Genomic DNA, 16,707 nt, shown 5'->3' on the forward strand with positions numbered 1-16,707 from the left:
ATGAAATGGACCAATTCCTTGAAAGACACAAATCATTAAAACTCACAAGAAGAAACAGATCATCTGAATAGGCCTATATCTAGATAAAAAGTTGAATTAATAATTAATAATCTTCTAAAACAGAAGGTATTAGGCCTCATTTTAGCCAACAAAAATAGATTAGCTACCAGTATTCAAACACCAAGGTAACTCAACAAACAGCTATGCAAATTTGTTGAAAGCTATGAAAGACATGAGTAAAAACAGGAGAAAAACTGACAGATTTAGATTCTGACCACTATTATTATTATTATTATTAATATCACTTAATCCTCACCTGGCTATTATTATTATATTGATTTATGCAAAGCACAAATGTATATACTACGTTAGCTGACTCTGTATTTACAAAAAAAACCAAAGTAGTTATGATCCCAGATGCCCAGTATCTTTTTGTGTTTTTTTTTTTTTAGATATATTTTGATTTTTCACAGAGAGGAAGGGAGAGAGATAGAGAGCTAGAAACGTCGACGAGAGAGAAACATCGACCAGCTGCCTCTTGCACACCCCCTACTGGGGATGTGCCCGCAACCCAGGTACATGCCCTTGACCGGAATCGAACCTGGGACCCTTCAGTCCACAGACCGACGCTCTACCACTGAGCCAAACCGGTTTCGGCGCAGATGCCCAGTATCTTGAATAAACCCAGATGGATTCACTGGTGAATCCCATCAAACATTGAAGAAAAAAATTATATTGATTCTCTACAATCTCTTCGAGAACACAGAAGCAGAGGAAATACTTCCGAACTCATTTTCTGACCAGCATTACATAAATAAATAAGGAAATATAAATGCAAAAAGTCTCAAGCAAATATTAGCCAACTGAATCCAACAATTTATAAAAAGAATTATGTACAATGACCACATGAGACTTATTCCTGGTACAGAAAGCATTTGCAAGGTACTTCAGTATTTGAAAATAAACTGATGTAATCCATCATATTAACAGGCTAAAGAAAAATTATAAGATTATATCAATAGATGCAAAAAAAAAAAGCACTATTTAAAATCCAACATTCATTCATGATTAAAAGTCTCAGCAACCTAGGAATAGGAAGGGTAGTTCTTCAACTTGATAAAGAACACCCAAAGGGGAAAAAAAATCCTGAGGGTCCTTATATCTTCAATTAAATTTAGCTTTAAATCCTAGCTCTACACATATCTTTCTATACATATATCCCTCAGAGACCTAGGCATACACTAGAGGCATAATGCCTGGACTCAAACCACAGCTGTGACCCTCATTGGTTTTAGTATGACTGCTATATGCCTCTGTTTCATAAAATGAAGATCACAGTAGCAATATTTCAAAGGTTAAGGATTAAATAAATAACTCGTTTTTAAAGTAACACATGACATTATTAGAAGTACACAGTGTTAGTAGAAATAAATAATTTTATCATTACTATAATTAGTACAGTGAGCTGAGGTCACTGGAAAAATTTTTACATTTAAGTTAGTTGTTCTTAAAATTCTATCTGTGAGATAATTCTTACACAGATGTAAATAATTCATTGCAGGAGCTTTTCATATGTAAAATTCTAAAATACAAAAGAAAAAAACCCAAAGCCATAAAACAACTGTAACTGTCTTATCATAAGATGGTATAGATTAAAAAACAAAACAAAAACAAAACTAAATTAGAGAATTATGGATGCTGACAGATCAGTATTGCTATTAATGATTTGTGACTTTAATCTGATTAACCCTACATCCTTATTATAAAATAGCCTTATAACTTTGAAGCAAATGATAATTTGACAGACATTAAAAAGGTAGAATATAGTATGTAGGCATATAAAATATACAAATCACTTCAAGTAAATAATTAGAAGATTAAAACTTAGGTGGTGTCAGAATAAACTCTAAAACAACTTTAAAAAATAAATACAGAAAGCTAACTGGCAAAGGTTTAACTTCTTTCCACATATTTTAGAGCATATTCTACTTATTAGTTAATGTCTTTCAGCCTTAACACTCATATAAAGTAAAAAATAAAATAAAATAAAATAAAAATCTATCTCTGATTAGCACCAAGGTTATTTTAAGGTCAAATATGATACTATGCATGAGCATTTAGACAACTATGATAGTTTATATAAATATGGCCACATTAGTACTAACTTATAAGACTTACGTCTTCACTTAAATATATACCATTCTGCTAATCAGTTCAGCAAAGATAGAAATAATTGTAAAAAGCTGCAAAATACAAAGTCCAAAAATGAGAAATACTTGTTATTCTCCTAGAAGAATTATTTTCTATTTTCAGATTTAAAGCAGAAAAGTCCCTTGGCAGGTGCAATCTTATAGGAAATCTCAATCTACAAAACAAGTAGAAAAATGAGCTTGTCTACACATGAAAGCATGTTATACTGTATTATATACCATTTTAGAAGATTCTCAAAGGCATCCCAGTGGGGAAAAGCATGTGCTGGGTTCAAGCTGTCTCTGCTCCGGGACAGTTTAGTTCAGTAACAACCTTATCTGTTTTCCCATCTTTAAAATAGGCCTAATACTACTGACTATGCAAAGTTACTGTGAAGATTAAATGAAATAATACATATAAACTAGACATATGGCAGAGCTGGAGACCAGTGAGAACCATGCTTTCATATCTGAAAAGATCGTGTAACAGCTTCCTAGAAGGCTGAACAAAAATTGGCGAGTGTAGTAAATGTGATATACATTATAATGACCTATAAAATCCAAAACACATACAATTTATTTTGCCTGTACATGTAATAAATTAAAACAATTTAAGTCTTAGAAAACTAATGATGTTTACTCTAATTCAAATAAAATATACATGAATCCCTTCATTGTTCCTGCTTTTAAAGAAATCTGTGTTGATTGACTATTCTCATAAATCTGATGACAAATTTACCCAGTCCAATCACTTCAGTTTCCTAAATCCCTGTGCTGATAAATAAAAACTAAAAATTATTAAAAGAAAAATAAAAGAACATATAAGGTACTCTCAAGCCCAATTAAAAGCAACACTGATTGAAGTCATCTTGATATTTTACATGCTTAACATTTATGGGTGGCAAGTTACTTTGGGGGTACCTTCCAAAGTCACTTCTGCTTCTAAGGATATAACTAGCCCTATTTATTAAATCACCTACAATCACGGAAAAAATAAAATTAACATTCATAAGATGAGATATAATCCTGAAATAGCACAGAAAGAATACTTGGCACCACATTTCCAACAAATAATGCACACATATTTGTACTGATAAATAAATAATTAGGATTCTTAAATAGTAAGGTTGACTGAGATTTTCTTTCTTTCTTTAAGAGTATGGACTTTATTAGATATAAAATACCAAAAATATACCCATCTAAAGTAGGGATGGAGAGAACTAGGCTTTCCCTCCCAATGCCCACATCAGTGGCCAGGAAAGAGTAAAAAGGCAAGTTCTAAAAATAGCAGATGCTCAGCTTTCGGAGGGTGATGACTGGGTCGGACAAGCCCATTTCTGGAGGAGCCCACTTTTGCTCTGTCACAGCAGCAGGTCAGTACCCCAGCCTTCTGGACCAGAGGCTATTGTCAGGGACAGCCTGAGCATGTGACAGGCTGGAGCTGCTGGCTGGGAAGCAGACCACTTATTTATTCCCTCAGTGCACCCTCCACATTTTTCTTCACTAAAATATCTTTTAAAGTTTTGTTTTAGGTACCACTGCTTGAAACTTTTTGGATAGTTTCAAAAAGTCATTGTCAGATTGCTAAAATGATAGTAGTTTTAATACACAATATTTTAAATGTATCTAGTTTGATATCAGTCAATAAATTTCATGTTAATTCACTCATGTTAATTCACTCCTGATTGTTCTACTCTATTTTTAATCAGGAAAAAATTCTGAATATTTTCCTATAAAGTTAAGCTTAAATAAAAAAAAATTAGGCAGCAATAAAGATTTGGTAACTACTGCTTATGTAGAACAGAAAATCAAAAAACTTTTACAAAACAAAACTACAGTCCCTTATTCATTTCCTTTTTTTAAGATGTTTAAACTTAGCCAAAATAACTTAAGGTTCTTTCTGTAATCATATAATTGTGTATTCTATGAACATTCTCCAAGCTTACAGTTTTAGAAATCGTATAATTTTGCATAATGTCACCATAAAAAGACTAGTAAATATAGAAACTGAAATCACTAGCTAAGATTACCAGAGTATACTTATGATTAATTGGTTGATGTCTTCTCCCTTTTTTCCCATACCAGAGCCGAGACATTTCCTTTCCAGGGCAAATTAAGTTACATCAGATCTTGTAAGAACTGTTGTAAAAAGCATTCTTCTTCTGTCAAAGATAAATTCCCAGCACAAGAGCCCTTCCTACAACTGTGACAAAACAGTTCGCTAGAGACAAAGATTTGATTGACAATACAGAGAGCTAATCACTAAGTAGTATCCATTGCAAAGACAGACCTGAGTGGAGACTGTTAAGCTGGGGAGGGAAGACAGGGTTTCCCATGTTTAAGTTTGGTTGCACTGTATTCAAATGTGCAAAGAAAGGGCTCAAAAGTTTAAAGACACAGTGCCTGTATTTCCAAACACTAAGTACACTAAGAAATAGACTTAAAATATCTTAGTCATAAAAGAGTGGTAAGTACAGTTGCCAGAGCCCCTCCCAAAGTACACAAATGATTTCAAATAACATTTTGTTTGCTCAAAATCATAAAATTATATTACTTACATCTAAAAATTCTACAAAATATCATCTTTTATATGAGCATTTTAAAAACAGTAAGATGTTTTTTGAAGATGCTCGAACTCTCAAATTTCAGAGAACAACTATGTAAAAAACAAAGTCAACATAGTACAAATAAATCCTACACAAATATTCAATGACCTGAAAATCCTTCTGCCTGTTGCAGAGCATTTTCTAACATTTGATTTTTTGAAAAAGTACTTATATTTACTATGCCTACATATACTTCACTAATCAGCAGTATGCTGATTATAACCAAAGAAATAAAAATTTTAAGATTTAAATATTATTAAAGCAATAAACTAAAATAAGCCAGTGTTCAACTTTAACTAGAATTCAATGTCATAATAGACCTGTAGATTTCTGCTATTTTAAGCTAAACCTGCTCCTCCTCCTTTATCTTGTGCATACACCCAAAACGTGAACACACAATAACACCTTGGCACACATAACACCTTTCCAGTACACACACCACTGCACCACACCCATGCACCCACATTTTCTTCCTCCAATTTCCAGCTTGCACATCCAAGCTGATGCGTACGTACAGGACCGAGCACACTCCATACTGAACACCCTCCCTCGCACACACATTTGCCACCTCCCCTGCCTATGTCTCCAACCACACTTTCCCTAAGATCTCGTTCCCATAGGCTCTCATGGGCACACAACCATCTCCACACTGGTGTCACTACATACAAAGTATCCTTATACATCCAACCCACATCAGCTCACCCCCCCTACACATAGTAACTATTCATCCCTTACAGTCAGATTTTCTAAAATTAAAAATGTGTACCAAAATGTGGTTTAAATGAGATTTTTACACACACACACACACACACACACACACACAACACACACACACGCACACACTCAAAGCACAGGATAACTTCTTTTGTTGGTTATCTACTCAACTAACATCCCCATAGATTCTCCTAGTACAGCTTTGATTTTGCTCATACATGTTTTTAATCACGTGTTTTTAGAAGGCTGGACTGGATGTATCATTATAGATCTAAACCAGTGGTTCTCAAAGTTTAGCCTGCATTTGTTCAAACACAGAATATTTGATGAACAAGTTAAAAAGGCACAGATAACTAAATTACGGTCTGGTATGCATATTCAGAGGCACTATAAGGACAGGGAAATCAAAATCTGACAAGGGTCCTTTGGTATGTAAGGGAGCTATGCCTGAAGAAATTATATCAGCATGACTGCTACTGATAAGAAAACATGTTTTAAAAAATCAAGGCACAAATAATTAAAGAAATCTTTTTCAACAGTGAACCAAATTTATGTTTTCGGTATGCAGATGCAACACCAAAAAAAAGTATAATATTTTGAAAAATATTTTATACAACGTAACTTGCATGACAGAGACTTGGAAAATTAAATTACAATGTGATCAACATAATTTGAAAGAATCTTCCAGTGTTAGCATTGTATAAGTTCAATGCAATACCTGAAGTGGTCGCATGAGGTATACTATAGTGGTTTTTCCTTCTGTACTGCACAATGAGGAGCTTTAAAGAATACTGCTCATAGGCATTCAGGTTGTTTTCAGTTTGGAGCTATTGTGAATAAAGCTGGTGAGAAGATTAATAATGTTGGTTTAAGTATTAAAAGAACTTATAATATGTGCCTAACATAAGCTACCTCTTTCCCACCATTATATTAAAGTTACAGTAGAAACTATTCTATATACTATACAGAATGGACATTTAAAATCAGGTTCACATTTTAAATAAAAGACATGCCATGTATATCTTCCATCGTTATACATGTTAACGTCATGCACAATAAATTTATATCACATACACAATCACGAACATTAACACCAAAGGGATAACAAAATTTGAACCGATTTATTATCACATTTTAGCATCTGCTCTATATTTTTTAACACATCAAGAAGAGATTAATCTAGGCAATCATAATAAGTAAATCAGTAATTGCTACCCTATCAATCCCACAAGATAAAGCATGTAAAACATATATATTATTAAAAGATATTTTTAATAGGGATTACAGAAAGTCAATTATTATTAATTTGCCCATATGCCCATATAGAAAAGTTCATCAAATTTGAGGACATATATTTCCCCTATTTTATAAATTAGCATCAGCTTATTTCCCTATCATTAATTTATATTCACATAAAAAAAAAAACTTGGGTATAGACTAAGAAAAGAGTAGTAATTTGCATGAATGTGTTAAATGACTGCTATACCTGCCCCATGTAGAAGATAATAGTAATAAATCAGACCTGAAAAAATATTTCATAAAAATTAGTATAATAGCAATTGATATTATTCCAAAATGCACTCAGTAAGTCACTTTATTGCTGATACTTTGCTTCTCTAATACTTAAAAGCAAAAAAAGAAAAAAGAAAGACAAATAGTAATGAATCAAAGTTACTAATAAGATTCATTCAATAAACACGTATATACATGGGCAATGAATCTTTTTAAAAGAGTATTCTTTTGTACCAAGATTTTGTGCACTTTCCTATAGTACCATAGAACTATAAATTCACACACAAAAGAAAAAGATGAATAAAATCTTCACATTTTTCTTCTTACCTCCCATTCTCTGGCTGCTTCTTCATTAGATGAACCCTCATTTGTTTCAGATTCTTCAATCTTTTTTACAACTATGAATCCAGGTTCTCTGGTATATTCACCAGTATCTTCTGCATATATTTCTGGACTCCACTGAATGAAGAAGGCATATAAGTGGTCTGACCTGTTAGAACAAGTGACTATTAATAATAGATCTAGTGTTCAGTGCTTTCAGCGAAAGTTACAAAATTATACATTATATAACTTGACAAAACTTGATAACTTAAAATATACATAGAATACACTATGCTTTATTTTAAAAAGATAAAGCCCACCACCAATAAGATATCAACTTAAACATTTTTATTTGACTATGTTCTATCAAGTTGTTCTGAGAAAAGTGCATTAAAATTTTCCTTGGCATGCTTTTGACTAGCTCAGTTGCTGTTTGTGGTAATATTTTTTCTCTTTAAAGTAACTAGTAATGGGAAGGGAAACTGAACCCATAATTTTGACATCATTTGTACAATGATCTAATTATCTAAAATACGAATAAACAAATTAAAAATTGTGTCTTTTAAAACCTGAATGTTATACGGAATTTTTCCAAGTTAACAGAAATTTAATATGTTTAACTTTTAAATATCAGGGACACACACCATATTATGGGTTCAGAAACTGATGATCTGACCTTTCAAGTCTCTTTTCCCCTTTTTAAAATTTTGTTTACTATAGTAAAGCCTGTTGTTACGAAAGATAATAAAAACTCTAATAAACATACCTGAGGGTCAAATGCATATAACATTTCAAATATTTTCTTGGCTTTAATAAGCATGAAAATTGATTATAAAACTCTTAACTACAATATACCAATCAATAACAATGGTTCTGGAAATTGTTTCCAATTTAATTTTTCTCAAGTGTCATTTCTTATGTGGTAGCTAACATATCAAAATGTTTAGTTCCATCTTTCGGATAATCTGTCTGTACCAAAACAGCAATTTTCATAAATTACATGTACACAATAAAGTTCAAAATCCTAATAATTCCAATTCTTAATGAACATTAACCCAAAGTACAAGGACAATGATAAATGGAAAATCCCATGTAAAAATTAAAACCAACAGTAATGACATAAACTAAATCCTTATGTTAGTTTTAATTAAAGATGAATTATTTATGAATGCCTCATTTTATTGTGTTTTGCTTTGCTGCATTTTACAAATATTTCATTTATGTTACAAATGAAAGGTTTGTGTCCTTTAAACGCAGGCATCCTCTGAAAGGGACAACACACAAAAATCTTGCTCTTAACCTGGGATCCAGTGGAGGGACAGCAGCCCAGAGCATGCTGGTGTCATAGAGGGTGAGACTGAATTGTACGGAGGAAGTAACAGCAGATGTGCTTGAAAGAGCAAGACAGCTAGAATCAGAAGTAGAGCCTGAAGATATGACTAAACTGCAACACTCTCATGATAAAACTTTAATGGATGAGAAGCTGCTGGGTATGGATGACTTGGGATCTACTGCTGGTGAAGAGGCTGTGAAGATTGTTGGAACTACAACAAAGGATTTAGAATATCACATAAACTTAGTTGATAAAGCAGTGGATCAACTGAGGATTGGGTCCCATTTTGAAAGGACTACTGCAGGTTAAATGCTATCAAACAGCATCATATGCTACAAAGAAACTGTTTGTGAAAGAAGACTCAACCAATGTGGCAAAACGTCATTGTTGTCTTATTTTAAGTAATTGCCAGTGCCCCCAACTTTCAGGAACCACAACCCTAATCAGCAGCCATCAACATCAAGGCAAGGCCCTCCACCAACAAAAAAGATTAAGACTCTCTGAAGGCTCAGATGGTTATTATTTTTTAGCAGTAAAGAATTTTTAAATTAAGGCACGTACATTTTATAAATACATAGCACTACTGCACACTTAATAGACTACAGTAGTGTGACGTAACTTTCACATGCCCTGGGAAACCAAGAAATTTGTGTGACACGTTTTACTGTGATATTCAATTTATTGTGGTATTCACCTTATTGCAATGGTCTGGAACCACACCTGAAATATCTCCAAGGTATGCCTGTAGTTAAAATTTTCACTGTAGTTATCTTAATATGTCTGGCAAATCAGAATGCCTGGCTCTGTGCCTATCAGATATTTGTGAATTATGCAAATCATACTATATTTAAAAATTATTCTAATCACATTTTATTGAACGCACACATTATATTTATTGTATACTTGGATGGGGGGGTGTGAAAGAGAAGAATTTTATCATTAAAGCAGTAGTTTTCAGAGCAACATATAAAGATTTTCCAGGAGGTACACAAAGACTTAAGGTAATTTTAAAGGAATCAATTTCTTTATCTCCTTCTTCTTCATGTTACTCATACTAATGTGCTTAAGAAGTGTGTTAATGATATCTTACATAGTCCCTGTTCTTTGCTTTCTCTAAAATACCTTTTTCTACTTTATAAAAAAAAAAGCATATCCTCACCTATCCAGAACTTTATAATGGTACCTGTCCTTAAAAACTTCTAAGCCTCCCATAGTTGGTATTAAGACTGGAAAAGATTTTAAAGACTGCATTATATATCCTTTGGCATATCAGGTGGTTTCTAATTTACTGATTTCTATTAAAACAGAAGTTTTCAATTAAGTTGCTCATTATCTATCACTAAACATTTTGATAAAAGATGATTAATTTTTGGAATATAAATAAGAAACATGTTTAAAAGAACTGAGTGGCATTATTATAAGAAAACTCTGCAAATTCATAGACTATTTTTGTGAACAAAGCTTTTCAGTACCTAAAGAAAAAAATGAAGGGGAGTAGGTAGAACTGAGGAACTGAATCCTCTCTCATCCTTTCAATAAGCTACATTCATCAATGGATACATAAATTAACTGGAAGAAAGGCCCATCTATTTTATTAAGATGTTTACTATATTTTACTTTTATGTATAATAATTACTGAGTACCTTTGTTCAGCCCTATCTTTTCAAATATGTTTGCACAGGAAACATAGCATAGCATAGTTTAGAAGATAGAATATCTTACTATGGAGCAAAGGGTAGTAATCATGCTTAATGTACATTACAAAAGACTTAGGCTCCCTAAACTTATGGTTCCGCTTCTGTAATCTAACCCATGGCAAATGTGCCTGCCACCTGGCCTTCTTTGCATCACTGTGGGAACTGAAGCTCAAATAACTCATGCTAATATTGGTACTGACTACTGCTTTTGTTGGGACTCTTGTGTTTTCTCCTAGCATGCATTAACTGAGGCATAACAACTTGTTAACTTGCATGTGGTATAAACCATAGACTCTACTATTTTGACAACGATCATAGAAAATTTTATAATAAATCTAATATCAGAATGGATACACAAATGTGTGAGTATACGTAATTTGTTGCAAAGAAATATACTCAGGAGAAAAATATAATGTACCTTATAATAAGATTCTATAATGTAATGGAAATACAAATTCAAAGAGAAGAAGTAATGATGCAAATTCTGTTAAAGAAGAGCATGTTCAAGTAGTTTTTAGATGGATAACTGTAGAGGGCAAACTGTTAATGATGGTTAGATTCTTCTAGGTTTATTTTAAAAATCAATGTAACAGTTTTATTTTTAAATGTCCATATTGGCAGCCGGGGCGACTCAATGTTTGAGCGCTGACCCATGAAGCAGGAGGTCCCAGTTCAATTCCTGGTAAGAGCACATGCCTGGGCTGATCCCTAGTACAGGGGGTGCACGAGGCAGCTGATTGAGGATTCTTTCTCATCATTGATGTTTCTCTCTCTCCCTCTCTTCCTCACTTTCTCTCTCTGAAATCAATAAAAACATATCTCTAAACAATAAAATAAAATATCAATATATATAACATACTGATGAGACATCCTTACAATTGGTTAAGCTTATGATAAAAAAAAAAAATTTATTGGATAGGGAATACAAAAAATAGTTCGAAGATCACACCCCTTTAGAAACTAAAGGCATTCAGTAAGTATTTGAGAAGGTTTTTAAAAAGGGATTATACATCATTACCTTCAATGAGGTAGGGGCCATACCAGTTAGTATTTTGATGAACCTTCTTGCTCTAAGACATTTTAAGTAAATTTCCTTACTCTTTTAACTAGCTATGCATTCATATTTTTTTGCATTAAACCACAAAAAAAGAAAAACAGTTAAAATGGAGTATATTAAAAAGTACAAAATAGGAGCTAAATTATTTTGAATATATTAAATATCAGGTTTTAATCATAAACTATAGTTTCAAAAGTACTTTGTCACTGGTGTTAAGTGACATTCAAAATCATTTTAATTCAAAGGACCTCAATAACATTTTAAACTATAGTTGTTGTTTGTCTTTTTACCTTTCTTGTGGCACAGCAAACCAATATTCATGTTTCTTATCTCTCTGTGCATACTGTTGCATTGTTGCACTTGCTTGGGATACAAATGTTTTCCTCATTGGTTTTCCCACTCTGAGACGAAAGAACTTATGTAACTGATGCCTTCTCTTTTCTTTTAAAAGTAAAGAACCTAAAGTTGAGACACAAACAGTTTTATTCAATTCTTACACACCATGCTTAAATAATTTAAAATAATGTGTATCTGCAAACTTATGACAGATAATTAGAGAATAACACTTTAATTCATTTACACTTTTTAAGTTAATTCTCTCAATTTGTACTATTTTCAATCAAAACTATAGGTATAACAAGACTAATGAACCAACAGTCACATTAGAAACTAAAATTATGTCTAAGGGTATCAGGAAAAAAATGGGACAGCTTCAGGAATTCTTATTAAATTTTCGTTTAACAACTCTACTAAATTAATTGATTATACAAATATAATATTTTGCACATTCCCTATCAGCCTTCTAGAAAAACAATTAGATAAGTTTGTATAGTTGTTAAAGACAAAAAATGAAGTTTCTAAAGAAACTTTTTACATACATATTAAGGTGTGATTAAAAACAACCAACAATATGCTAAATTCAGCCATTGGTTTGGACAGTTTAAGCCTGAATTGTCATTAACTCTCCCTACCAGAGATTCTGACATAAGGTACATTAGGGGTCTGACAATAAGGTTGAAATAATTAATCTGACATTAATTAGTTTAGGAAAGCATCATAGTATGGAGGAAATACTTGATTATACTTAGGAAATCTGGGTACTAGTCATGGCTTTTTTTGTGTAACATTGTGAAGACACAAAATCTGAGGCCATGCATTCATGAATATCATTAAAAATGAACTTTACCATTTTTTTTGCAGTTACATTCCAGTTTTATTATAGTACTATTATATTACAAGAGGCCCGGTGCATGGATTCATATACTGGTGGGGTCTCTTGGAGAACTGGTTTTGATCCTCACAGGCCAGGCCAAGGGGACGCCACCAGTGCAGGAATCCATGCACCGGGCCTGTAGTATGCATGTAAGATCTTTGGTTAATCTCTTCCTGCCCTCCTCTCTCCCTCTTCCCCTCTGAGATTCATCAGTCTTTGTTCCATATTTCCATGCCTGTGTGTTGAGTTTCTGCCCGCTGGTGGTTACTGCGTGTCATAGCTACTGGCCGGTTTACTGGGCTTTTATATACACACACACACACACACACACACACACACACACAGGCCTTTAAGAGGTCAGAAACTTTGAATATTTCCCTATTATAGAAACTTAAGTTACTTAAAATTAGTTACTTAATTTGACACCACACCCCCCAAAAAAAGGAAAAAGCCAAATGTATCAAGATACCTGAATATACCTACCAACTTTTTTTTCAGTATTTTGTAATAATAGAGGCTCTCCCTATCAAACCCTGCACCCCAACAAACCCACTACAATGAAAGTAGTATATCACATATTGGTTTAAACAGAATCCATTATTTCACATTTTTCAAAGATTCTAATATAAGGCAACTATCAGACACAAATCTATCAATAAAGATATTCATGCCAGCATTCTTTACAGCCTGAACAAAGATAAAAAGTATATTAACAATAGAAATTGCTAATAACAATGGAATGTCTTAACAACATGAAAATGGTTATATTAGGTCATTAAAAACCATGTTTTCAAAGAATGCTATGGGAAAACATTCATGACATAAAATGGTGAGTGAAGAAAGGAAAATACAACACTACATACAGTATAATCCTAATTTTATATAAAAATATATATGTATAGATACAAACAAATAATATTAAAGTTGTATATATAATGTTTGAATATATACATACACACCAAAGATAAAAGCTAAATATACCAAATGCTAATAATGATTAAGGTAATTAATTCTTGGTAATTTTTATAAGTTTGGTAAAAACTCCCTATATATTTTTGTTTAATCACATTTAAGAACATTCACTAGTTCTGAATAAAGAAAAAATATTATAAAAGAAGAAATATTCACTCTTTTATAGAATTTACTTTGAGTAAATGGGTTTCTTAACATCTACTTAACGTAATTCTCCTTCAGGGTATATAAGAAAACAGAAGGAAAATTCAGAATTTTAAAAACTAGACGGTTGTGCATTGCTTGTAGAAATGTAAAATGGTACAGCCACTGTGGAAAGCAGTTTGGCAGTTCCTCAAAAAATTAAACAGAATTACCATAGAATCCAGCAAATCCACTTTTGGGTATATTATCCTCCTTTCCCCCAAATTGAAAGGAGGGCCGCAAACAGATATTTGTACTCCAATGTTTACAGCAGCACTATTCACAAAAGGCTAAAACAACCCAAATGTCCATTAATGAATAAACAGATAAAGAAAACATATTGTGTATTTATGGAATATTATAGAATTTTGAAAAGGAAGGAAATTCTGACACATGCTATAACATAGATGAAACTTGAAGGCATTATGTAAGGGAAATAAATCACACACAAAAGGACAAATATATGATTCCACTTGTATCAGGTATCTAGAGACAAAAAGTAGAATGGTGGTTGTCAGGGGTTGGGAAGAGTGGGATATAGGAGTTTTTGTTTAATGGGTGGAGTTTTAGTTTGGGAAGATGAAAACACTTTGGAAATGGATGGTGGTGATAGTTCTACTATAATGTGAATGTTCTTAGTGCCACTGAATTTTACAAATGGTCAAAATGGAAAATTTCAGTTTATGCATATCTTAACAATAAAAAATTTGAATTAAAAAAAGTGAAAGAAAAGTTTATATATAAATTTGATTGGCCTGGAATCAATATTCCAACAGACTATAAGAAATGTTACCTAAGATATCTGAGCTGTACTCCATTAACCTATTAAGCAGAAGCACTGTATATAAAAAATAAATGACTATTTCTATAATTTTCATAAGTAAACAGTTCCCCAAAACAAAACTGAAAATGAAAGTGGTCCTTTAATTTACCTTTAGTGCTGCTTTGTAAAAAACACTTACTCAGACAAGGATAGAACTTCTGTGTACTTGGAGGAATGTAAAAAATTAGATTTTTATGTCTAATCATAGTTTTTAAAAAGATGGAATTACAACATTGTCAATTACAAATTGCAATTAGGATATTATATATGCAATGAAAAAAATATATTTTAATGAGACAATACACCAAGAACTAAAAGGAAAAAAAATTGAGAAATCAAAAGTATTACAGAGCTTGTGTACATTTTCAAGAAATAAATTATTTAAAAATAGAACATGGTGAGTTGGGAATGTTTAAACATGGTGGGAAAAATGCTCATTTATGTATAATCCACTGTGGAGTAAGAAGTGTCAAAAAGAGTAGAAACCAAAGAATATTATACTTGTCCCCAGAAAAACATCAGCCAAGGACCACTAGATTATCCTTCAGAGTAGCCTAAGAAATAGCAGCTTTTGAGTCACCAAGGAAAGAGGAAACAATATGCAAATAATAAGAACTTTATATATTCTTTTATCACTTACCTTCTGTATCAACAGTTGCTATTTCATGCTTAATTTCCTTTTGTGATACCTGTTGAATATTGTCCCTCTGTTGTTTAGTTTCTTGCATAGTGTGGGTTTTCCAGAGTTTCCGGAGCTCCTCCACCTCTGTCTCTGAGTCCTGAGTTTGCTCCTTCCCTTGATCTCCTTTGACAGTTTGCTTTTGTTTGAATTCTGTTGCTTCCCCACAAGGCATACTTTCTTTTTCATCCACTGCTTGGTGCAGAGATGTCTCATTAAGAAAATTCTGGTCTGCATTACCTTTAATATTTATGCTTCCTTCTTTAGGGTCTTGAACATTATCTCTTGCCCGATCTCCTTCTTTAGTGGCCATTTTGAGATTATTTAAATCAGTTTTAAGAGAAAGAGCCCCAACTTCATTTGTAGAATGTCCAGAATCAGATTTTAACTGATCAGAAGGAGTAGTAGAAGGAGTAGATTCTGATATGAGTGTCGAATATTCTATTCCACTCGGATTGACAGTCTGCACAGACTCTGATGATGCACCGGACGATTTACCTTGTCGCAGTTCATCTGAAGAGACAAGCTCCTCCCGTACCGGAGAGAGTTCTGATTCTGTGAACACGTCTTCAGAAAGGGACTCCTCCATTCTCCTGGGAGCAGTGCTGGCACCATCATTAACCACATCTCGGATTCTTGAGTCTGTTTCATCAGTATTACTTCTTGTCATTTTCTTTAAGTGGCAGAAGTCCCTTCCTGATAATTGATCTATTTCTCTGTCAATAAACAAAATTACGTTATTAGACTTTTTAAATTGTAGTCTTTCATTGTCCACGAACTTACCACTGAATTAATATTCCAAAAAGGCTTTTACAAAAAGATGCAGCATACATATTTCTGATATATAACAGCATATCAAAAATTTTGATTTATTCATATAGACCAAGTGTTAGTAAAGCTTTTGCATCAATTACTTAAGATATGGAAAACATTAACACAACATTTCCTGAATTAATCTACCTGAAGAGAAGATGGTGATAAAAGTTTTGGGTGAAGCTATAATTCTAAATTAAAATTTATTCACTGATAAAATATGAAAAATAAGCTTAGGTAAAATTTTTATTAAAATTTAAATATCTTAACAAAGTAATACATTGACTGATACTACACACACGGGCACACATGAAGTGCTTATTTTACTTTTAAGTAGAGATTAAGCTAAAATATAGAGCTCAAAAGCAAAGCTCAAAGCCAACCTGAGTACAACTGAGGCAAAAATACTCACGAATTCTTCAGGCTATCAGCAACAACTCAATAACAACTCTAAGGGAATTTGTTTAATTAAAGGGGTTAGATATTAGATAGCTAAATGGTTTATAATTACATCTAGATTTTCAAGTTTAATGGCATTGTATATGTAAGCAGTAATGTTCAAAAGTTAGTCTACGTTCTGGAAAGAGGTAGGGCA

The 16,707-nt window shown here is 32.7% G+C and overlaps 1 protein-coding gene across 8 annotated transcripts in view; it reads right to left on the reverse strand.

Annotated features, from left to right (window-relative positions):
• OXR1 (oxidation resistance 1) overlaps window positions 1-16,707 on the reverse strand; it is a 267,440-nt gene that overhangs the window by 19,742 nt on the left and 230,991 nt on the right. For 6 of the 8 annotated variants that reach the window (XM_084864410.1, XM_084864407.1, XM_084864408.1 and 3 more), the window contains 3 exons: window positions 15,261-16,015; window positions 11,720-11,888; window positions 7,349-7,511 (listed from right to left, as the gene is read on the reverse strand). In XM_084864410.1, the coding sequence (XP_084720536.1) occupies window positions 7,349-7,511; window positions 11,720-11,888; window positions 15,261-16,015 (1,087 nt within the window). Of the gene's footprint in view, window positions 1-4,219; window positions 4,400-7,348; window positions 7,512-11,719; window positions 11,889-15,260; window positions 16,016-16,707 lie in introns of those variants that run through there. The other 2 variants (XM_084864414.1, XM_084864413.1) reach the window with 2 other exon arrangements.

Source organism: Pipistrellus hanaki (genome assembly GCF_964339955.1).
Source record: "Pipistrellus hanaki genome assembly, chromosome: 17".
NCBI lineage: Eukaryota > Metazoa > Chordata > Mammalia > Chiroptera > Vespertilionidae > Pipistrellus > Pipistrellus hanaki.